The sequence below is a fragment of the Drosophila serrata genome, unplaced genomic scaffold (genome assembly GCF_035046125.1).
Source record: "Drosophila serrata isolate PLE 108 unplaced genomic scaffold, ASM3504612v1 contig_302, whole genome shotgun sequence".
Classification (NCBI taxonomy): Eukaryota; Metazoa; Arthropoda; class Insecta; order Diptera; family Drosophilidae; genus Drosophila; species Drosophila serrata.
The window spans coordinates 1,512,763-1,534,933 of NW_028257200.1; the positions used below are offsets into that span (position 1 = coordinate 1,512,763).

A 22,171-nucleotide genomic window follows, 5' to 3' on the forward strand; every position below is an offset into this window, starting at 1 on the left:
GAACAACCCGGCGGAGAAGGGGTTGCACCACCTCGGGGAATGGACGAAGGAGGGAGGGAGCATGTCTGGCCACAGCTCCGGACAAGTGTGTGTGTGTTTGGGCTACGTGGCAAACTTTTCGAGTATTTGTCGTTATAAATTTGACATCAATTGCCACGGCATGTGGCCATCGGAGCCCTGACAGCAGCCTAGGTGAGGGGCCCCGAAGTGATTTCGGGCAAGGAGAATTGGCCTGAATGCAAGAAAAATTCTGAGCAGGCTTCGAGCTGAAGAAAAGTCTTTTCGAAATGGAAGTGGAAAATAAAGGTGGTCTCAGGGAAACTAAACATGATTATAATCAGTAGCTAATTTTACTAGATCTATATTTTTTATTTCTATATTATTTAAACTACATATCATCTATAAACATATAAAAAATTAACATAAAACTATGGCTCTCACATCATGATGCATAGCAATGACTACGTCACAGTCTCTATAGTTGATTTTACTTCAGGTTTATTTGCGTCTGATTGTTCTGTTACTTAGTTCCAAAGCTTTAGGTTTTCCTAAAGTAAAAATACAATTCAATATGAACATATAAATGATGTGGCTCTTTTTACTGATTAGCTGTATAATTTTATGAATCCCTTTGGAACCATATCGGAAGTAATTTATTTCTATAGCTGCGCCCACAGCAGCTTACTTAACTCTACACTCCAACGAATTTTATTTTCCGGCTAATTTACAGTACACATCTAAGTTTCACCGAGAATGGATCTGGTTATGTCGGCAAAATTAATATTAATCGGTTTCCTTTTTCTCTTCAAATACTCATATATAAATTGCATTAGGATCAGGGAGGATTACTGTGAAATGTACTGTGGAACATGTAGAAACAGGACGTGTTCGGTTTCAAATAATATTTTAACCACTGATGATTATCAAATAATGGAGGTTTTTCTAGTTTTGAAATTTACTTGGACCAATCCGTTTTTTCGCGGCGAGTGGAATATTTATAAACTCTCAAACGAAACGGATATCAAACTAGTGAGAGTATCTGTGTCCGGTATCCCTAGTGCTAATGATGTCAGATTTCGTACTAGCAAATTTTATCTACGATCACTTGGTATTAAGGATATCACAGGCTACAATGTGGAATCTCCTTCTTTGAAAGTAGAAGAGCGTGACATTACCTATGCAAATGGACCCAAAACGTTGACTTTACGCTATTTATCTGACAATGTAGTTAACTCAGCTGTAGCAAATAATTACATACGGCAGAGTGAGGATAACCTAAAACGAATTGCAATTGTTTCTTCAATTCCAACACGGCAATTGACTTTTGAAATAGGAGAAGCCACGTTTGACAGAAAAATTGAACTAACAAGTCTGACATTTGCTGGATTAAAAGTGGAATATCTAAATGCAAAAACGTTTCATAATATGCTGAACTTGGAAATGTTAATTTTAGACCATGTCGTCTTGAAAGATCTATCGTTTCTAGAGTGAGTATGATTACAAATAGCACTAGGTTATGGCCAACATAACAGGGATTTCTTTCAGGTCAAATGTACTTCGACAAACTCTAAAAGATATAATAATAAAGATTGAGGATGAAGTGGATATGCAAGTCTTTGGCTCATTCTCCAAGCTTACGACCATTGAAGTCGATAAGTACATACCTTTCAAAAACCAAACCGCCTTTATATGTCGCACAGGTGATGTATTATGTGTATTTCGCATGGGTACAAATGGTATACCCTGTCCTCCTAAATGCAAGTGTCAATATAATCGGAACAATCGTGAGTTCGAAATCAATTGCTCACAGCGATATCTATTCCTAGTTCCGACCTTGCCAGTTCCTATAGCGGGAATAACATCACTGCTCCTTCAAGGAAACTATATAACCAATTTACCCAATAAGACCTTGGCAGGCTATAATAACGTAAAAAAGCTGAATGTGTCACAAAACGAACTAACTAGTCTTAGTATTAGTCAACTGCCCACTAATCTTGACGATCTGGATATAAGTTATAATCAGATAAGCTATTTAGATCCAGAGGTCCTTGAGTACGTTACAAACCTAACCCATTTCAAACAGTTTGGCAACAAATGGATTTTCTACTGCAACGAACTACATCTTTTAGAATTTAGTTGGAGAATGAGGAAATCTGTACGCATTTTAAAGGATAGCTTCTCGCATGTATTGGAAATGATGGATAAAACAACGGCAGGGTCAGCAGCTTTTTTAAAATTTTTTTTTAATTTGAATCCTAAAAAATTGTACTATGAAGCAGATGAAGATGCGATACTAACTTCCATGGGCAGTGGTGAAATTTATGTAAACCTCAAGATAATGGAAGATTTTCATAGGTTGATGTGGATCTTTTCAGCTGAATACGATGAAATTATTATGTACCACCTTAACGCTTCGTGTCCGTATAGATGTGAGTGTTGTGTCGACCCTGAATCGGGACAATTCATAATTAATTGCATGAAAATGTACCTTGAGTTCTATCCTATCCTGCCAAAATCGCTTCAGTACAACACGACACTAAATCTCGATGGGAATGAAATATCAAAACTTAGCGAACCTCCATTCCTGGTTATGCCGGGACATGCTACGATCCAGGAGCTGCATATCCAGAATAATCGTCTAACTGAATTCCCACATCACTTGCTCCCCGAGAATCTCACATACCTGGATGTGCGAAACAATTCCCTGAATACTCTCGATGATGACGTTGTGGGCTTTATGAGGTTTCGCGAGGGAATAACAGAGATTAAGCTATCTGGAAATCCCTGGAAAAGCGATTGCAGTACGAAATCCTTCCTATCACTTCTCCGAGAGAGGGAACCGGAAGAATACGCCAAGACCCTGAACCGCAGTGGTGTCATTTCCAGTGGAGGATGTCCTGATGCCTGCATTTGCTGCCTGGACCAGAGCTCCAAGGATCTTTCCATCATTATCGACTGCACGTCCAAGGGTCTGCTGGACATACCTCCGTTACCTATACCAACAATTGGCCAAATAACACTCTATTTTGATGAAAATTTCCTCGAGGAACTACCTTCGATCTCCCTGCCTGGTTTTTCCAGAGTGACACGTCTCCATGTGGCCCACAATCGGCTGACCATTATCGATAAACTGCCGACAGACCTAGTGTATCTGGATATTCGAAAGAATGGAATTTCAGTACTAAACGATAGCACTAGGGAGTTCTTCGATAAAAGGATGAACTCCTCGCATCTGGAGCTCTTGCTCTCTGGCAATCCCTGGACTTGCGACTGTGAGAATTTGGATTTTTTGGAGTTTGTTAAGCGGCAAGCCAAGTATATTGGGGACACATCCTTAGTTGTCTGTTCTGACACCGGGTTACCCCTAATTGAGACCGAGGAGAGCGACATATGTCCCTCCGCCTTCATTTACTACGCCGCCCTCGCCGCCTCAATGCTGGTCGTGGCCTCGTCGATCAACGTTTTCATTTGCTTTAGGCAGCCCATCCTGATATGGTTTTACGAGCACGAAATATGCCTCAGCCTGGCAGCGCGACGAGATCTGGACCAGGACAAGAGATACGATGCATTTCTAGCCTTTTGTCACAAGGACGAGGAGCTTATAGAGGAGTTTGTGGAGCGACTGGAGCAGGGCAAGCACAAGTTCCGGCTGTGCTTCTACCTGCGCGATTGGCTGGTGGGCTCCTCCATACCCGATTGCATCAGCCAGTCGGTCAAGGACTCCCGACGCATCATCATTCTGATGACAGATAACTTCCTCAAGTCCACCTGGGGCCGTCTTGAGTTCCGCCTGGCCCTGCATGCCACCTCAAAGGATCGTTGCAAGCGACTCATTGTCGTCCTTTATCCAGACGTGAAAAACTTTGATGACCTGGACAGCGAGTTAAGGACCTACATGGTACTTAACACTTATCTGGAGAGGAATAACCCGAACTTTTGGAATAAGCTTATTTACTCGATGCCACATACTTAGCTATATTTTTGGAAAATAAGTTAGGGCTTTCTTACAAGTTCTGAATTTTAATATATTTTTTTTTAAGAATTGAGAAAAATTTTAAAAAATATTGCCGATTACAAAGTTTCCTTTTTTGAATGTGTATGCAAGCCAAATCTTTTTACTATACATTTTTGATATATTATTTTTGATTTTCTTGAAGCTTTTTGAATTTTCATTTATTTTAAATAAATTTGCGCCAAACAACACATGAAAGAAGGTCATGAATAAGAAACTTATACTTGCAGCCCTGACTCAACGAAGGACCACCATAACTGCCAGGGCTACATCATACTCCAGTCATCAGTGTTGCCAGACTTTTAGGCTGGCGCTACCAGACTTAAAAGTCTCGATAGAGCGAAAAGAATCGATGTTCTGACAAATAGTTTAACGAATCACTCACTTTTAAAATTTGAATAATATTTTTAAAATTATTGAAAATCAGCCCTAGGGTTGTATTAAAAATAAAAAAACAAAATTTTTATTAACTTGGCCTCGTAAAACTAACTTAGAAAACTGATAACTGAGATTATTTCCTTAAAGGTCTTAAGCATTATTTACAAAATTGTGATATTTATTGAAAAATATTAGTTTATTAACTATGTCCGGGTAAAGGGGCCTCCTGCGGTCTGTTTAAAATTTTAAATTTTTTGTATTATATATAATATAATTCAAAATTAATCTGCCCTTTTACATATGTTTTCTTTGCTGTTCCTCTGATAGTGACGGCACAGAAACATCGATGGTCAAAAAATCATCGATGTTTAAGAAATTCGAAAGATATCGATGCATCGATGTTTTCCATCGATGTTTTCGCACCTCTCAGCACTAGCAGAAATAGAAAATTTGACAAGAAGTGCATACAATGCAAAGTAAATAATTAAAGTGCCCCATTAAGTGACCGATATCGCGAGGCCCCGAGCTTACGCGTTGCATAAACTATCCTCGAAGAGTGCGCGCGGTGCGACAATTATCGTGGAAATTGCAAAAGTTTTGGCAGCGGCGAGTCTCCCAAATAACAGCGGCCCAACAGCGAGTCTAAAGTAGCAAAGTAGCGAGTGCCTGGCCAATGTGGTGCAGCCCCCCGTCCTCCGCCGCCCGCGCCGATACAAACGTCGCCGTCGCCTTCGTCTCCTACCGCTAACGCGCAAAATATACGCGACTAGTTGTAGTTGTTGGCAGCCTTTGTGAGCAGTAGTAACGGCAGAAACGGGGCGAAAAAGCGAGCAATTCGAAGGGACGGGCAGTGAAAAGCCAATTAGCAGTGCCCGGGAAGCTGGCCCGTGTCCAGGCGCGGATCCCAGCCAGCGCTCGTTGACTGCGGCTGTGGTGCAGCAGCAGCTGCTGCCACCTAACGATATTCCGCCGCCGTTGTTGTGGTTGTTGTTGTGCCTTTGCACCCACCACACGTAACTAGAGCACACACACACACACACTTGCACAGCTACACACGGAAACACGCACTCTCGGGCTTACAGAGCAGGGAAAACGGCGATCCACAGCGAGGCGCGAAGTAGATGCAGGATCACACACGGACCTGGGATCGCAAGCTGAAACACTGGAAAACTGGAAATGATTTGCAAACAGGACGTCCTGCTGTGGTTTGAGAAACTCGAGAGCTACAATCGCATCGAAACGATGTACGCTCTGCTTACCGCCTGCCTGCCGTTCGAGCTGCGCTTCCTGGGGACGCTGCTGGAGGAGCAGGGCAGGTGCGACTCGGAAACGCTGCGCGGGATGGAGCTGCGGGCGAACAATCCGCATGAGCTAGCGGCGGATATGCTCACCTGTCAGAAAGGCGACCCCACCGACCGCAAGATCCGGCGCAAGATGGCTCTTTACCTGGCCCTAATCCGTGCCTGTAACCGCAATTGCGTGAGCGAGATCTTCCGTACTCTGGAGTGCTGGGGCGAGTGCGACTTCAGCTGCATCAATGACCAGGACACGCTGCTCGAGCTGCTGCTGGTCTATACCATGGCGGCCATCCACCCCGTTTTCTCCATGGACGAGCAGAAGAAGATCTTTGCCATACTGGCCAAGATAAAAGAGAACAAGCTGGTGATGGAGAGGTTTTTGCCACAGGCGCAAATGGAGGCACAGCAGTCGCAGACGCCACCAGTGCCGTCGCACCCGCTACCGCCATCCCCCCACGATATGATTCTTCAGCAGCAGCAGCAGCAACAGCATGTGATCCACCAGATGCAGGCGCAACAGCCGCCACCGCATCCGCAGCACCCGCAGATGGTGCAGGTGCTGCAGGGTAATATACCCATGATATTTCCCCAGCACTTTTCCAAGGTAAGTACAGACACACACATAAATGGTCAAATCATAGAAGACAGATAAACACAACTGTCTCCTGATATACAGCTCCTGCCCAGCTCTGACGGCACGCACCAGATCAGTGTGGAGGGCATGCCGCACCTGATGCAATCGAACATCACCATTCCAGCGGACACCAGTGCCATTGTCGGCCACCAGAACACGGGGTGGACGATGCGTCACTACCCTCCACCACCGCCCCACCAAGTGCCCACTCCGCAGCAGCAGTCGCAGAGCGTGGACCATCAAGTGCCACCAGCCAGCTCGCCTATGCTGAGCCAGCAGTCCTCACCGTCAAGCAGCCGCACAACAAGTCCCCAGCGGGACCGCTCCCTCATCAATGTTCCCTTGCAGGCGCAACAGCAGCAGCAACAGCAACCACATCAGCAGCAGATGAGGAGTATGTCGCAACGATTGGTGGGTCAGAAGAATGCTCGACGTCCTTCGGTGGAGACAACGCCGCCGCCCTCCTCCGTGGGCGGCGATCAGCAACACGATGTAATTATTTATATAGTTAAGTATTTTATAATAAATTTAAATACATTATTCATTCTTTCAGAATATCAGCGAAGGTGTCAGCAGCAATTCCAGTGGCACCAGCCTGCACAGTCTCATACGCAACGGTTTCCCGCGGCCAGGACACCATCGGGTAAAGGCAAACACCTTCATACCCCATCACCAACAGCAGCAACAGCAGCAGCCGCACTTTCAGAACACCAACTACAACATGAACGTAATGATGCAGAGTATGAATATAAACGACGACGGAAGCGGATCGATGATGGGTATCAACTCTGCGAAAAGTACGGCCACCACGGGCAGTGAGTCTGGGAGTTCGAATGGATCCTGCGGAGACCTGTCACCTTCGGAAACGCCGACGCCAACTGCGCAATTATCACTGCCGCTGCACAGTACGGTGGATACGGGAATGGGCATGATCACCACGGTAGTTCCCAGTAACCTGGGCAGCTACCAGCAGAAGCAGCATCACCTCAGCTACAAGCAGCAACAGCAGCAAATGAACCTGCAGCAGCGGCTAAACGGACGAAATGGTATGGATAAGAACTACCAGCAAATCTACACAACAGGCACGCCCAGCGTTGTCAGCGATGCGCAAACCATCAGCAGCGGCAGCTTGCAGCAACAACAGCAGCAGCAGGCGTTACTTATCAGTCCGTCGCCGGTGAGCACGCCCACAACAACAGTCCTTTTGCAGCCTCAACCGCCACCGCCCGCAGCCTACAATGCCAGCTATCCATATCACCAGCGTGGACCACCGCCGCCGCAGCAGACAATTTTCCAGGCGCATGGCGCACCGCAGACAGTGCGCGGTGGTTTCCGCTATCCAATGGGGCCGCCGCACAACGGTGAACTCATCTACCCGGCCTTCCACTTCCTGCCGGTACAGCCGGGCGGCACACCCACCGCGGTGACACCGCCCCAGCTGCAGAGCACGGCGGCTGTGGTGAGCACGAACGCGGTTACGGTGCAGACAGTTCCAGCGCCCCAGCAGCAGCCGCAACAGGTTCCCAGTACGACGCCGTATAGTGCGTTGACCGTTTGTCCCATAACGGGAGCAGGTGGTGGTGGAAACAATGGCCAGAAGGTGATCTCCTGCTACAACTGTGGATCGCAGACGCACAGTGGTCGGGACTGCCAGGAGGCGTCCATTGAGGATGTGACGCGGAGTGCCAGCTACAAGCTGGACTACTCGGAGACGAGCATGGATACGAATTCCACGGGTGACCACCACAAGGATTTGGGCGGCATGCAAATCAGTGCGACGACGACAACGGCGGCGGGCACTGTGGCCAGTACGGGGAAATAATACGGAGGGCCCGTACATTCGCGGACGTATATGGACATATAATTACTGCTATAATATTAATGATTATGCATAATCCTTACCTACTTATTACGAATTACCATTTATTAAGATTGTGTAGTGTGCGGAAATCAAATTTCCCGCCTTTGCCACGTCTCTTAGTTCCATAAGCATGCCTCTCGACATTTGCGTTAATTCGATTCTTCTTCAGAGATCGAGGCAGGCAGACAGGCAAGCGTCTGCCTGAGTCTTGACAACCCTTATCCGTAAATAAGAATGATTTAGGCGGGCTCGCGCCCTAAGACACACTCACACACACACACACACATAGTCGATAACGAATTTTAGTCATATGCCACACTCTAAATATTTATAATGTTAAGTTGTATGTAAATGAGCAATAAGGAAACAAATTCGTAATCCTAATCCTAATCCGCGTTTCGTCGCAGAATCAGTTCAGTAATTACACACTACTCTCGTGGGCAGAGTGTTACAATAATAACCGCGATCGAATTAAGCTAAAGAACCATTCATTACGTAAGCCACGACACGTAACGAAGGAGATGAGATGAAGTAACAGCCTAGGAAATCGAAAAACGGAACCGGAAACGGAAACATGTAGCATACGGAATACTTAGCGAAAAATATAAAAAATTGATTATGTGTATAAACAAATGGGCGTAGCAGCACATTGTGCTTAGTTAACAGACTTATTCTTATTCCAGAAAACAGACTTTCTTATTTCTCACCCACTCTAGTTATCTCCGCCATCTATTTATTTGCTGCTCCTTTGTTTACACATGTATTTTAGCAATGTTTTTTTTTGTACTTTATATGAATACCTACATACATACATATATACATTTAAATATATATATATATATATATAAATATTATTTTAATGCAAACAATCGTATATGATACACTCCCACGTGGATAGGGCGTACATTAATGCTAAGCACGCTGTCTAATTATTATTTTATGTACTCAGAACTTGACCCCTGTATATGTATGAACTGGCCAAGTTATAGAAGAGATAACCCCCCTAAAAGAGTCGCCCACGGCTGACCACAAAATATGTATGATTTCCTGCCCGCTCTTTAGTTTCTTATGTACAGATGATGTTGTTAAAATTTTTGTAAAGTCAGCAGAGGAACTGCGCAAGGAAATTAGGACACAAAAAGCAGAAGATTTACATGAAATTAACACACTTTTCTGAGTTTCGCTGCTAAATGCGTAGGCATAACAAAACAATTATTATTATATTTCATTGAAATAATAAAACAAAAACAAATTGTTTCTAAAATTCGTGTAACAACACAAAGCTACAAAAACAAACTGACTTCACTTCTTGTCTCTTAGCTCTTGCAGCATTTTTGGTAAGTCGCCACCTACAGCCGCCACGATGGGGCACTGAAATGAAACAGATCCGTTGCTGCAACCGATAGTAGTGCTCTTTAAGTGGATTGCCATGGCACCCTCAATGAATGCCCAGTTTACTGTGTGTTTTACGAGAGTTTTGCAGTACAGTGAACTGTTTAAGGAACGAACGATATAAGTGATTGATATATTTAGAAAAAACCTATAGATTGTAGAGAACGGAATGCTTGTTCAAGTTACAAAAGCAAAATATAAGTGCCGATGCTTAGGAGATGTGCATTTCTATAGGTTTACTGGTGTTGGATTAATAGGGATCACTGGGTGAAAGCAGTCACAAGAACATTTTAGTCTTATTGTTATTAGTGATCATTTCTTAGTTGCTCACTTTACTGATACTTTCTTTGATGATCACTTGTCTACTATTCCCTCTGTTGCTTTCTGCAGTGTCTTGACCTACTCAAGAAACCTATACCATGCGTTTAATGGATTTGAATACTCATTAATTAATTTGAAAAAAATAAAAACATTTGTTCCTTCCGTTGGGCACCACTGTACTTCCACGTCTTAAACGCAACTCGGATTTGGGCAACACGAAGAGCAACAGAAAGACCGTCGGGCCGGCTCTCAAGCGTGTCCGTCTTGCTGTAACGACCCAGAGCCATAGCCACCGTAGTTATCGTGTTCGTCTTCAGTTGAGCGGTCGCATCGCAGCGCCAGTGTGGATCCCTAAAGAGGGACAAGTAGATATATTACCAAATCCGGGGACAGGTGTTTGTTGCCACATCGGATATATAGGGTACTCCCTGGGGAAACTATCTTCAAATACTATACAACATTTCTTTGAAGGAATATACAGTGAAAACTCTCAGTAAATATAATCTAAACTCCAACTGAAAGTGCAGTGTATATATTCCACAATGAAAACATATATAAACTTCGGGGCGATACATCAGTGGTTGGGTGCTCGTTGATGCATAGCCAAGTGCTGTGCAACGCCGCTGTAGCCTCGACAAGAGCTAAGAAATACGAAGAAACCAGAGAGACTTCCGAAAACAATGCTCAAAGCCACCGCAAGGAAAATGACGGATCCATACAAATCGAAGCTGAAGCTCAGTGCCAGTCACTGTGGCTCCAATCCACTGCCCGTCGAGCCGCTGCCGGAGGAGGCTACCAATGGTGGCCAGACATCCCCCCAGAAGCTCAGCTTGAAGGGCAGCCAGCTGGGGGGGAGTATTTTGATTGGCAACTACAATGTAAGTTGGATTCACTCCGATACTCGGAGCCCACAGCATCCGGTTGCTGCGACTTCCTCCATTCGGTGTTTTCTCTTTTCGCCCGCAGTACTTGACCCAGCTGGAGGTATGCGAAAACGAAATGGAGGTCTTGGACCTCAGCTCGCTGGCTCAACTGGAGATGCTTAAGTGTAGCCGCAACAAGCTGATGGAGCTAATAATCAATGCAACCAATCTTCAGGCTCTGGTAGCTGATCGAAATTGTATGAGCTGTCTTATATACACCTACACCTTAGGCCTAATATTCGAATAACATTATATATTGCAGACCTGCACAACATCTCGACTACAAACACGCATCCTGTGCCTCTGAAGCTCCATCGCATCGACATCTCCCACAACAACTTCAGTGAGCTGCCCAACTGGATTGGGGCCTGTACATCCCTCGTCTCCTTGGAGGCCTCACACAATCGTTTGAGCAACATGACAGGATTGCTCCGCAACTACAGGATCAGTCAGTTAGCCACCTTGAATCTGGCCTACAATGACTTGAAGCAAATGGAGCTGCTGCCGGAAGCCTTTGGCAGCGTACAGAGTCTCCAGCTGCAGAGTAACGAACTGCAGGCTCTGCCGGATAACTTCTTTGCCGTGACCCATGCCCGACTGGACACGTTGAATGTCTCCTGCAACAAGTTGGCCACTTTGCCACGCTACGAGCAGAATAACCACGCCGCCCTGATTAATCTCTTCCTGTCCGGAAACCAACTTAACGACACCATTTTCGAGTCATTGCACAATGCTGCCAAACTGAGGGTCCTTCAACTGGCCTACAATCGCATAGGACTGGTGCCCGCAACCTGCATCCGCAACTGGCAGGATCTGGAGATCCTGGTTCTGTCGGGCAATATGCTTCAACAACTTCCCGAGGAGGTGGCCACCCTTGGCCAGCTGAAAGTGCTCCGCTGCTGCAACAACCTTCTCCTGAGCACGCCACAATTGGCCAAATTGGGCAAATTGAAGGTCCTGGATCTCTCGCACAATCACCTGGATCGGGTTAATCTGGTGGCATTAGTTCCCACAAGAAATCTCAAGTACCTGGATTTATCAGGGAACCTTCAATTACAGGTATTGCTTTAATTTTGGAAGACATTATGTGGAGACACTAACTATTCCATGTCTTTCTAGGTGGACGAGCAACAATTCAAGGTTTGTCAGACGCAGAGCCAACGGCACTGGAGCCTGATCGACGTGTCTGGCAACAACCGAGCTGCTTTGCCCACGACCACTCTCCGACAGGTGAACGTGCAAAGGAGTCAGAACAAGTCGGCGCCGTGGAGTATGGGATTTGCGGAAACTCCAGGCTCTGGGGATTGCCGGAAGCTTTCGGTCTGTCAGCTTAGGGCTCCCAACTATGGCGGATCCGATGAGGCGCTCTACGGAATGTTCGAGGCGATGGAGGGCCAGGGCCGTGTGGCCCAAGATATGGTTCAACTCATTCCCGATCTAATGAAGCAGGAGCAGTTGGTCAAGGAAGCGGCAATGAAGGATTACATCAAGTTTACGCTGCTGGCGGCGCAGCAGCAATGCGGCAGGGTGAGAAGTGCTGCCGTGTTCCATCTCACCAGGACACGGGCTCCATCGAAGGTCAGACCTCTGAAGAGCAAGCGTTATGTTCTACGCATGGCCTGCACTGGGCGACTGGACTCATACCTTGTGCGCCGAACAGCCCAGTTGCGTCTAACGGAAACGGAAACTGAGCAGGGTCCCGCAATGGCATTCAGGGATCCACATGTCTTAGAGGTGGGTTTTTATAACGATAAATGGATATATAATATTATTCTGTTGCTGTTTCCAGCTCACCCTCAGCAATGAGGACGAGTATCTGGTAGTTGGTAATGCCCAACTATGGTCTGTAATGGACATTGATCGGGCTGCCCGAGAGATCCGCAAGGAGGAGAACGCCTTGCTGGCAGCCAAGCGGCTAGTGGACATCGCCCAGAGTCTGGGGGCAATGGAAAACCTCAGTGTGATTGTGGTGCGTTTCCGGCACCTGGGCACCGACGTGGACCACCTTATCCGGGAACTGAAGCAGAGCGTCCGTAAGAAGCCTGCACCGGTTCCCGTGCCAGCGTCTACTGTGTCTGTCTGCAAACGCACCTGCTGTGACCGAAGTAATGCCTGCAGGCACCGAGCCATCGAGCAGGAGCCCCTGGCTGGTCGATCATCGCCGAGCGGCCAGAGTGATCGAGATTTGTTGGCCAAGGACAAGGCGGACGGAGGCGGAGACGAGTTCGTGTTGGCCCACGCTCGGGTCCTTCAGGAGGAGCAGCAACTAGAGATGCTTGACGAGACGGAATCGGTTCTCTCTGAGGAGCAGTTCAAGTGCTGGGAGTACATGTTGGAACAGAACACGCAGCTCCTCTTCGATAAGGAGCTGAATACCATTTCCAAATCCTTTACCAAGCAGCGACCCATGCCCAGTGCCATCCTGGCTGCTCCAGTTACGGATCGCAACGACTTCACCTCGAACCTGATGCGCAGCGTGACCAACAAATTCATCTCCTCCAGCACCCCGCAACTGCCACAGCCTCTGGCCTGCTCCACACCGAACTCTGTCCCCCTGGGATCGTATCCACACATCAAGCAGCCGGTCCCTGGACATTTCGGCAGTGCCCTATCCTTCCAACAGGCACACAGCTATGGATACAATTTGTTTGATGCAAAGGCGCGCAAGTTCTCCGGAAGCTCCGCCAAGCGAGGCGGAGGACCCCATTCGGCATATTTCGGATCCCTCCAACGCCTAATGCCCTACAACTTTGAGTACGATTTCGCGGTGACTCAAGAACGGGATCGGAACATCTTGGACGAGGAGGAACACGACGAGGATGAGTTCAATGAGCATGAGAGCCGTATGCGAAAATACTGGGGAGTGGCTACCACAGAACTGTAGTTCTTCTATTTCCCTTCCCTTTGTGTCAGCTAAATATTTTTTATAATATTAATAAGAAAATAATTTCGGAACCCAGAAAGGAATGCATCTTGGATTCACCAGACAAGTTAATCTAGATGTATTTATCCTTTTGAAGGCAAAGCAATCTTAAGTTCAATAGTAATCTTTTAAAATATATATATATATACAGATATTTATACCATTTTTGTATAAATTGCCGAATTAAAATTTCAGATTTTATGATTAGTTTTAATTATTTTAAACTATTATATCGTATAATTAAAGCTTTAATAAAAGTAGTTTAAGCTATTATGGGTGGCCTGTGAAGAAAGTAAAAAATGTAACTAAGAAATATGAAATCGGGAATATCACTTATTACAATATTTAATTTATTATAATTTAAAATATTTTTCGTGCACCCCTTTTGTTCTACTCAACAATTTTTAAATCTCAGCGGTTATTTCGAATACCTGAAAACCTATCGTCTGCCTAATCGTCTATCGATAACCTTATCGATCCCATATGTTTACCTCTGCACGTTTCTATTTGCTGGTGTATAAATAGTTAAAGTGAAGTGAATAATTATTCCAATTTAAAACCAATCAAACCAAAATAAATAAGGACATGCACCTGCCTCAGCAAAGGCCACACCATGACATCGCCGAGCTGTTTGCGGAGGCGCAGCCGGATTTCCTGCGAGTGAGCGCTCCGATGGTGCGTTACAGCAAGCTGGAGTTCCGGCGCCTGGTCCGCCTCAACGGAGTCCAGCTGGCATTCACACCCATGATGATCTCGGACTCCATCAACAACAGTGAGAAGGCGCGCCAGAATGAGTTCTCCACTGGCGCTGACGACCAGCCACTCATTGCCCAGTTTGCGGCCAAGGATGCTTCGGAATTTGTGACGTCCGCCCAGCTCATCTATCCATACGTGGACGGCATCGATTTGAATTGCGGATGCCCACAGGGCTGGGCGATGGCCAAGGGATATGGTTGCGGCTTGCTCCGGCAGCCTGAGCTAGTGCGCGACGTGGTTCAGCAAGTGCGACGAACTCTGCCCACCGATTTCAGTGTCTCGGTCAAGATGCGGCTGCTAGGCGGCGATGAGTCCCTCAAGCGCACTATCGATCTGGGTCGCCAACTGGAGCACGCAGGCGTTACCTTTCTCACCCTGCACGGCCGGACTCCTGCCCAGAAGCACTCAAAGGACACACTAAACATCCCTGCCATGGCAGAAGTGCGCCAATCTCTGCAGATCCCGCTGATAGTCAACGGCAATGTGGAGAGTTGGGAGGATGCCTGCCAGCTGCATTCCCAAACCGGAGCGGCTGGCGTAATGGCCGCCCGGGGACTCCTCGCCAATCCAGCGCTCTTTAACAGTGCCTATCCGCTGGCCAAAACTACGCCTGTGGCCTGTGTGCAGCAGTGGCTGGACATTGCTGCGTCTGCCGGAGATAACCTGCAGTTCCAGTGCTTTCACCACCATCTAACCTTTATGTGGAGCGGCGAAATGAGACGAGAGCTGCGGGTCCGATTCAACAGTTTAAGCTCCAAAGAGCAGGTGACGGATTTCCTTGAGGAACACTACAACGTGCGTCCCGGGGAGGCATTCCCAGCGGCGGCAAACTATACTGATTGCACCTACACGCACTTCACTCCGCCCAAGCACGCCCGCCACATTGCTGCCGAGACGGACGAGCTGGCATGGAGCGCCAAGAGCGATGGCAAATTCTTCACAGAGTTCCGGGCACACCAGTTGACGGGAACTGGAGGAGAAGACCTGGAACTCGGAGGTCTGTTTGGCGAAGAGGAGTGACTTTTATAATAATTTTATCACTTAGTTATATATGTAAATATGAACATAGGTAAAAAGTTAAAAACATATATAGACGAAGATTTATCATTAACTTAAATGTTTTTTGCTATTCATGTTAACAGCATTGGACTAAAAAAAATTTGAATTTTAAATTTATTCGCTTGCCGATAACGATTAATATTCGATAGGTGATGCGGTCGAAAGTCGCTCCGCTTGTGCCATCTCAATAACCACTTCCACCCCTAGTTGAAAAGCAAACAATTTTCAAGAAAATGAGACGCCGCGAACTACAAACGATTCAACTGAAGCTGTCCGAGCTTAAGGAGTATGAAGAAGCCAAGCTGGAGCGCCTGAGGAGCCGCAAGCAGCTGCTGTCGCCGCGAACTCCCACACCTACCTCGGACAGCGAAGTGCTGGCGATGTCCTCCAGCGGAGAGCCGCTGCTTGTGCTGACTAGCAGCACAGAGTCGGAGTCGGAGGCCAAGAACGCTGCACTCTCACCCAAGCCCAGCACATCGTCGTCCTAGGGATTGGACAAGTTCGTGGTAAGTTACATTTATTATCGTTTACATGGGATAATCGTCAGCATTGCCGTTGTTGTTGTTCTGAAAACGAACCGTCTCGAAGCCGTCGACGAGAATTTCTCGATCCTCGGTCTGCTGGCGTTCTCGCAGCCACTGCTCCCGGATGGGCATGTAGCGTCGAAGTCCTGGCCACTTCTGCCAGCAACGTCGCTTGTAAAGTACCCAGACCAGCGATGCACCGCAGCCGAAGAGGAAACATATTAGGAATATGCTGATGCCGCGGGCGTGCGCCGCCGTGACTGGCACATAGGAGATATCATGATCGATCAGTTCTTTAACCGGCCGGCTGTGGGCCAGCTGCTGCTCCTCATCCGTGCAGTGAGTAATGGGCACGTAGGGCGTTATTGCATTCCCGGCCAGGGAGTGGACTCGAACAGCACAGTCCGTGTATGTTATGTTCAAGTGCTCCGCGAACACGTAACCGGCGTTGGCATGCTCCTGCCTCGTCACGCAGCCCGTGTGCGTCTGGTTGAATTTATTGCGGTAGTGAATCACGTAGTTGACCACCAGACCGTTGGGCTGCTGGGGCTCTTGGAAGCGTATAATGTACTTCTGTGTCTCCGGAACGTAGCAGCCCTGTAAATGGGTGAGTTGATCCGCTCCCATCGTGTAGTTGGTTCGCTCATGCAGCGCCGTATGGGAGCTGCATCCTAGCTCGTTGCACGCCTGCAACTGCAGGGCGTACAACCGATACCGATGCAGCTGACGCAGATCGTACTCCGAGGTGTTGCCCGGAAGACGATACTGCGGCAAGGTTGCCTCGTCTAAGTTTAGTTCGCGGCACTGTTTGAGATCGTCCAGCGTGCAGCTATATAGGTCCCGCATGTCCGCAATGAAGCGTGCGTCCTCCGCTTGCTCCTCCTTGTGAGCACAGCAGTCGTCGTAGTCCTCGAACGCCAGCCATTGGGCACTGTCCATGTCCTGCCAGACGTACGAAGGCTGGTGGCAATAGTTTCGTTGCTCTATGTAAGCCTGATCGTCGGCCAGTTCGAACACTGTCAATAGGAAGCTATCATGGTCGTGGGCAGCCATCCGCACACTCAGCGAACTGTCCGTCTTCTTGACCAACTGCAGTAGAGGGGCCTTCGGAATGTCGCGTTCCGTCTGGACGTAGGTTAGGTCACTACGCGCCTCATGCATGTTGTCATCCCCGAAAGTACGCAGCAGGCAGGCGTACCGTGTGTCCGGCTCTAGGGAGTCCAACTCAAAGAAGTAGTGCGTGCCGTTCTCGTGCAGCTCGTCGGGGAAAAGCAATTGGCGCTTCCAATTGATGCGGGTGCACACAGGCGCCTCTAGTTCACTCTCCTCGTGATACAGTTTACCCGGAGGCAGCGGCCTGTGGATGATTTCGAGTCTCTGGCTAGTCTGTGACTTTAACCAACTCAAATTTATAGTTCTATAGGTGCGTTTCTAAAAGAGACTTAGTCAGGATCACTGTTTAACATTTAACTGATTCATGTTTATCACCTGCACATTTAACTGCAGCTTTGACGGACTGCACAATACTTCCTGGTCGTTGGTTTGGAGTGAGTCCAAGGCCCTGTCGTGTATCACTCCTCTTTGGAAGCCAAGCATTAGGCGATTGCACAGCTTATTGTTGCGATGCATAAACATGCCGCCATCCATGAGCTCAAGTTTGTGGTCAGGGTCCCATAGCTCGGAGAGTCTCCTGTTGTCGTAGAGTACTATGGAGTATCGGCGACTTTCCATGGGATCGCCGTGGATGCGAACCAGGTTACTGAGGAACTTTAGACTTCGCAGCTCAGAGGAGCTGTAAAAAGAGATACTCTATTCTTGAAAATGTAAAAATTCACATAAATGCATACACCCACCGATACACTTTAAGGTAACCACGAATCTCGCGGATGCCGGTGAAGCTCTGGACCAGCTGCGACTCGTTCAACTTTTGGCGAATGGTAATGATCAGGCTTGCGTTAAATATCTGACAGCCGCGCACCTTCTCCGCGTCGGCCAGGTTGTTTATGGTAAACGCATCGGCCGGAGGCTCTGGCGTGCAAAAGCTGATACAAGCCTCCTCGGGACCACACTCCACGCACTCTGACTGGTTGTTCGCCCTGAAACCGCTGGGGCAGAAGGCCACGCACTGAGATTCGTAGACGAAATATCCGTGCTTTTTTACGCACTCATTTTTAGAGTAGCACCGTTGGTGATGCTCTAGGACATACCTGTAGAAAAGACCAAGTTAGGCGGAGCTTTTTTAAAATGATAGTACAACTGACTTTTCCGTCGGGCAGCTTTTAACACATGTCCCGGCATCGCTGAGTCCACGACAGACAGTACAGTCCGCGGCGGACGTTGAGTGAGTACTGCAGCCTCCCAAACACTCCTCATGGCAAGAGTTTATGTTGCTAAAGATTATCGAAGTAGTTTAATTGTTTCTGGGACGGGTTTATGCGGAGAACTTACGCTTTGGGATTGGCAATGTTCTCGTTTAGGGAGCGCTGACAGTATATGTTGGACCAGCAGTGGGAGGAGGCGCAGCCGGTGCAAACCGGGGAGCTGCAGTTGCTGCCCGTAGCAATGATTTGGTTGTCGCCAGTGCTCAAGGTAAGGAGATCCCAGTTGACCTGTAATTATATTCTAAACAACAGTTGATAGATAACAAATTAAATCCTACCCGATCCGTGTTGCAGAGCTTTGGACAGTTGCCGATGAACACCTGTCCGTTTTGTATAGCCATCAATTGTGGGAAGGCTATCTAAGAAAGACAAGCGTAGGATGTTGATACTAAACCCCGATTTTAAGGATCTCCTGCCACTCACCTGTTCGAGGTCCGGCATGCTGGTCACGCCAAGGGCGTAGTTGAGGAACAGACGTCGGCCCCGGATAATTGTAAGATGCGGGAACATCTCCGTAATGTTGGTCAAGCCACGCACCCCCGTGAATACAACGAACTCGGTTACCTCGGTCAGCAGGGGGAACGAGTATTGTGAGTAGTTGCACTGCAGATCGGAGGTGATCAGTGTGATCATGAGGTAGCCAGTCACCACGGTGCAGTTGTCCAGTTGGTGCAAATTCTTGCAATCATTCCGGATATCGATGCTGGGGCACTCGTGTTCCGGTTTTGCCTCTGCGAGGGCACCGAGCAGTGCCAGCAGCATGAGGCTGGCGCTCGGCAACATGTTGCTAAACTTATGGTTCGCTTAGCTTTCGCTCTTTTTACTTCTGGTTGCTGATGCGTTGTTGTCCAGCGAACATATTGATTAGCTTCTGATGATCGGATTCTCAATAAATTCTGATTTAAGGAGTAAAATAAGTCAAAGCTTTAGTTTCATCCATGCCAAGATTACTTAATGCAGTCATTAAAATAAAGGGGTACAATTTCATTTAATTAAAAACTGTTGAAATTACTCTATATAAACTTTATAATAGATTTATCATAAGTTTTGTGTGACGAAAAGTAGTACTTTTTTCATTTTTTTTTTTTTTAATTCTAAGTAAACAAATAGAACATGTTAATGGATATTATAATTTTAATTTTTTATAAACGGGTTTCCGAACTTCGACTACCCCGAAGTTAACTTTCTTTCCTATTATTTGTAATTTTGTTTAGAAAACTGTAACAAACCACATGCTATTATTACCCTGTCTTCTTTATATTGTATTAAATTACTTGGGAAGTGACTTTAGTGACACACTGTATAGCACTCGCGGTACGCCGGTTAATTAGCTGCTCGATCCGCTGGCCATCTGATTAGCCCGCGAATGTTTATGACTCGCTCGCTTTTCGCGCGGCCTTTTTCTGCTCTCGCAATCGTGGGCGAAAAATCGCACGAGTCCGAAGGGTTTGCTTTTATTTTTGCTTTGCTAATTCTTGGGCCACTTCTTCTGATTTTGCTTATTTTATTTGCTTGTCTGTCTGTCTGTAGCTTAGGCGTAAACAAACAGTTTATCACACACACACCCGCGCACCAAGCACCACATTACGCACATTGAAAACAATTTCTTTTCGGGCTCGTTATTATTTGTTTATTTGTTAATTTTTTATTGGCGCTAGATATTGGCCTCGCGAAGGGCGGCCTCTATTCTATTCTCTTTTGGCACACATTCACTTCGCAAGGGTTGCCATATAATCAGATCAGATCAGATCTTCCAGTGAGATATCGCTTAACGATGATTATGCTCTCTCTCCAAGCTGTTCAAATAAATACACATATTGAAAGTATTGCAGAATGCAATAGAAAATTATCAGTCACTTTCAATTTAGATTTGTCTTGAATTATTTATAATAATAAGTTTGCAACGCAGAAAGTGATTTTAACGGACCGCATTAGATATATATTCTTGATCAACATTTAGCATTCATTATCTAAGTCTCTACTTCAAAGCTATATTAGTGATTTCTTGCAGGGAACCTTCTTTGGAACCAGCTAAATCTTTATCTGACGTTGGAACAGAATTTATTTAAAAAAAATAAAATAAGTTTCTTAACATTTTTTAATTGAAAATTGTATTTGTTACTTATGACTTCAAAATTAGGATCTTTATTATATAAAAATCAGTCGACTACATAACTCGCTTCCAAAGGAACAGTATGGAATCAATGCAATAAATCTATATATTGTTAATATATAGGATCCGAAAAAGATAATTAAAAGAAATATATAAATATATCTCTTAAATATTTGATTTATCAGACTGTACAATAACTTCTTTATGATATTTAACACATAATTTTTGTCGAGATGTCATATCGGACTTTTCCTTTTAATATGCCTTGTGAAAAATATACCAATTTCGTATTTCTGAAATTAGTTTTCGAACTTTAATCAATTAATTGATCAAAATCAATTCATATTTTCTATAATTTTTGAACCCTGTAAATTATATTATCTTGATCAGTATAAAAAACAGAATCGGAATAGAAATGAATTAAATTTTGGCATTGTTTGAAATGATCCTGATCCCATTACAATCTTCGGATTTCCGAACTTAGTTTCCTTTGTTATTTGTTATACATTTTTAAGCACGCTTACAAACATTTCTTTATTTCTTCTCATTTTTTTTCAGAGAAAAAATAACCCTGTCATCGTCACTACCTCACTGGATGTAGAACCTTAGATTTAATCAGAACATATTTATGACCATGCTTCTTACATAAGCCATACCGACACATCGAATCCAAAGAATGATTCATACTATATATTAAATGTAACTAATTGGGCACTATTGTTAATTAGTGCCAACCTCAAATCAGCCAGACTGTTAAATATAAGAAAGCGCCCAAAAATATTTCAATGCGATATGGTTTTTTAAAGGATTCCGGCTGGCGATACACACGGCGTGCGGGGATATATAATTAAAATATTGGACAGTTTGCGGAGAATATTCGGAGAACGTTTCACCCCGGCGGATTGGGATTGATGCGAGTGCCGCGCTCGAAGATGTTTACTTCGCGACGATCGAATGCCGACTGACCGTCTGGGGACCTCGTCCGTCTGTGTGGAGAGAAAACAAATTGATTTTTCATTTAGTGGCTTCTGCCTCCAGCCTCCGGCCCTGGGATCTCGCCGATTGGCTGATACACTGCCCCCGGCGGTGCCTTTTCAGCATCTGCAACCGACCGTCCGTAAATTGATTAGGCGAGCGTTTGATTTCTGCGGGAATGTGAACAAATTAATGTGTCAGCTCGGCGGCTTATGCAACAGCAATTACATTTGCGGCCACAGATCGCGCCGCTTTCTCTCAGTGCACCCATTCAATTTTTATGGCTTAGTTCTTGGCCTGCCAAGACTCCTGCCAAACCACCAGCTGATCCCGGTGGCTCATAAAAACAGCTGACTCCAATTAGCCACATGGCACCGGCACCGGTACCGGCCACTCGCTCGCACTCAGGTAGGCAACACTCTGGAAATCAAGTTTCCTTGAAGTGGATCCAGGCACAGAATCACGAAGTCCAAGAAACGATTAAGTTTAACGAATTGCAAGCCAGGAATGAGAGATCTTTAAAGGGCACAAAATCAGTGGCGAATTTTGAGTTTTTAAATGGTAAGATATCTTTTTTAATTAGTTACTTATTACGAATTTAAATGGTTGAGGTTGAGTTGA

At 46.1% G+C, this 22,171-nt stretch overlaps 6 protein-coding genes across 7 annotated transcripts; 5 read left to right on the forward strand and 1 right to left on the reverse strand.

Annotated features, from left to right (window-relative positions):
• The first annotated feature begins 1,327 nt into the window (after window positions 1-1,327).
• Window positions 1,328-4,078, forward strand: Toll-4 (toll like receptor 4). The gene is made up of 2 exons (XM_020949187.2): window positions 1,328-1,487; window positions 1,546-4,078. The coding sequence occupies exons 1-2, from the start codon at window positions 1,426-1,428 to the stop codon at window positions 3,971-3,973; spliced, it is 2,490 nt and encodes an 829-aa protein (XP_020804846.2). The 5' UTR covers window positions 1,328-1,425; the 3' UTR covers window positions 3,974-4,078.
• A 691-nt stretch (window positions 4,079-4,769) lies between these two features.
• On the forward strand, window positions 4,770-9,479 carry LOC110181435 (uncharacterized). Its single transcript, XM_020949177.2, has 3 exons — window positions 4,770-6,292; window positions 6,365-6,814; window positions 6,876-9,479. Exons 1-3 carry the CDS (start codon window positions 5,567-5,569, stop codon window positions 8,142-8,144), a joined length of 2,445 nt encoding a protein of 814 aa, XP_020804836.2. The 5' UTR covers window positions 4,770-5,566; the 3' UTR covers window positions 8,145-9,479.
• A 904-nt stretch (window positions 9,480-10,383) lies between these two features.
• Phlpp (PH domain leucine-rich repeat protein phosphatase) lies at window positions 10,384-14,074 on the forward strand. Its single transcript, XM_020949201.2, has 5 exons — window positions 10,384-10,774; window positions 10,863-11,016; window positions 11,082-11,878; window positions 11,939-12,553; window positions 12,609-14,074. Exons 1-5 carry the CDS (start codon window positions 10,577-10,579, stop codon window positions 13,701-13,703), a joined length of 2,859 nt encoding a protein of 952 aa, XP_020804860.2. The 5' UTR covers window positions 10,384-10,576; the 3' UTR covers window positions 13,704-14,074.
• A 124-nt stretch (window positions 14,075-14,198) lies between these two features.
• Dus4 (Dihydrouridine synthase 4) lies at window positions 14,199-15,609 on the forward strand. Its single transcript, XM_020949176.2, has one exon. It carries the CDS (start codon window positions 14,328-14,330, stop codon window positions 15,516-15,518), a length of 1,191 nt encoding a protein of 396 aa, XP_020804835.2. The 5' UTR covers window positions 14,199-14,327; the 3' UTR covers window positions 15,519-15,609.
• A 181-nt stretch (window positions 15,610-15,790) lies between these two features.
• LOC110181450 (uncharacterized) lies at window positions 15,791-21,355 on the forward strand. The gene is made up of 2 exons (XM_020949194.2): window positions 15,791-16,063; window positions 21,134-21,355. The coding sequence occupies exon 1, from the start codon at window positions 15,791-15,793 to the stop codon at window positions 16,043-16,045; it is 255 nt and encodes an 84-aa protein (XP_020804853.1). The 3' UTR covers window positions 16,046-16,063; window positions 21,134-21,355.
• Window positions 16,058-21,538, reverse strand: LOC110181449 (protein CG10702). Of its 2 annotated transcripts, none has more exons than XM_020949192.2 (9): window positions 21,232-21,538; window positions 19,737-20,258; window positions 18,886-19,358; window positions 18,741-18,821; window positions 18,530-18,690; window positions 18,343-18,471; window positions 17,935-18,288; window positions 17,570-17,873; window positions 16,058-17,512 (listed from the first exon to the last, which is right to left on the reverse strand). In XM_020949192.2, the coding sequence occupies exons 3-9, from the start codon at window positions 19,243-19,245 to the stop codon at window positions 16,085-16,087; spliced, it is 2,817 nt and encodes a 938-aa protein (XP_020804851.2). In that variant the 5' UTR covers window positions 19,246-19,358; window positions 19,737-20,258; window positions 21,232-21,538; the 3' UTR covers window positions 16,058-16,084. The 2 variants fall into 2 exon arrangements, with proteins under 2 accessions (XP_020804851.2, XP_020804850.2); XM_020949191.2 differs by having other exon boundaries at window positions 19,708-20,258.
• Between the last annotated feature and the right edge of the window lie 633 nt (window positions 21,539-22,171).

Bases quoted from the DNA above. Each gene is read 5' to 3' on its own strand.
- LOC110181435 (XM_020949177.2), top strand. From the start codon at position 5,567: ATGATTTGCAAACAGGACGTCCTGCTGTGGTTTGAGAAACTCGAGAGC. The intron at 6,293-6,364 runs GTAAGTACAGAC...CCTGATATACAG, and splicing joins TTCCCCAGCACTTTTCCAAG to CTCCTGCCCAGCTCTGACGG. The intron at 6,815-6,875 runs GTAATTATTTAT...TCATTCTTTCAG, and splicing joins GCGGCGATCAGCAACACGAT to AATATCAGCGAAGGTGTCAG.
- Dus4 (XM_020949176.2), top strand. From the start codon at position 14,328: ATGCACCTGCCTCAGCAAAGGCCACACCATGACATCGCCGAGCTGTTT.
- Toll-4 (XM_020949187.2), top strand. From the start codon at position 1,426: ATGCTGAACTTGGAAATGTTAATTTTAGACCATGTCGTCTTGAAAGAT. The intron at 1,488-1,545 runs GTGAGTATGATT...GATTTCTTTCAG, and splicing joins AAAGATCTATCGTTTCTAGA to GTCAAATGTACTTCGACAAA.
- LOC110181450 (XM_020949194.2), top strand. From the start codon at position 15,791: ATGAGACGCCGCGAACTACAAACGATTCAACTGAAGCTGTCCGAGCTT.
- Phlpp (XM_020949201.2), top strand. From the start codon at position 10,577: ATGCTCAAAGCCACCGCAAGGAAAATGACGGATCCATACAAATCGAAG. The intron at 10,775-10,862 runs GTAAGTTGGATT...TTTCGCCCGCAG, and splicing joins TTTTGATTGGCAACTACAAT to TACTTGACCCAGCTGGAGGT. The intron at 11,879-11,938 runs GTATTGCTTTAA...ATGTCTTTCTAG, and splicing joins CAGGGAACCTTCAATTACAG to GTGGACGAGCAACAATTCAA.
- LOC110181449 (XM_020949192.2), bottom strand. From the start codon at position 19,245: ATGTTGCCGAGCGCCAGCCTCATGCTGCTGGCACTGCTCGGTGCCCTC. The intron at 18,472-18,529 runs GTAAGTTCTCCG...GATAATCTTTAG, and splicing joins AACATTGCCAATCCCAAAGC to CAACATAAACTCTTGCCATG. The intron at 17,874-17,934 runs GTGGGTGTATGC...CTCTTTTTACAG, and splicing joins GGTTACCTTAAAGTGTATCG to CTCCTCTGAGCTGCGAAGTC.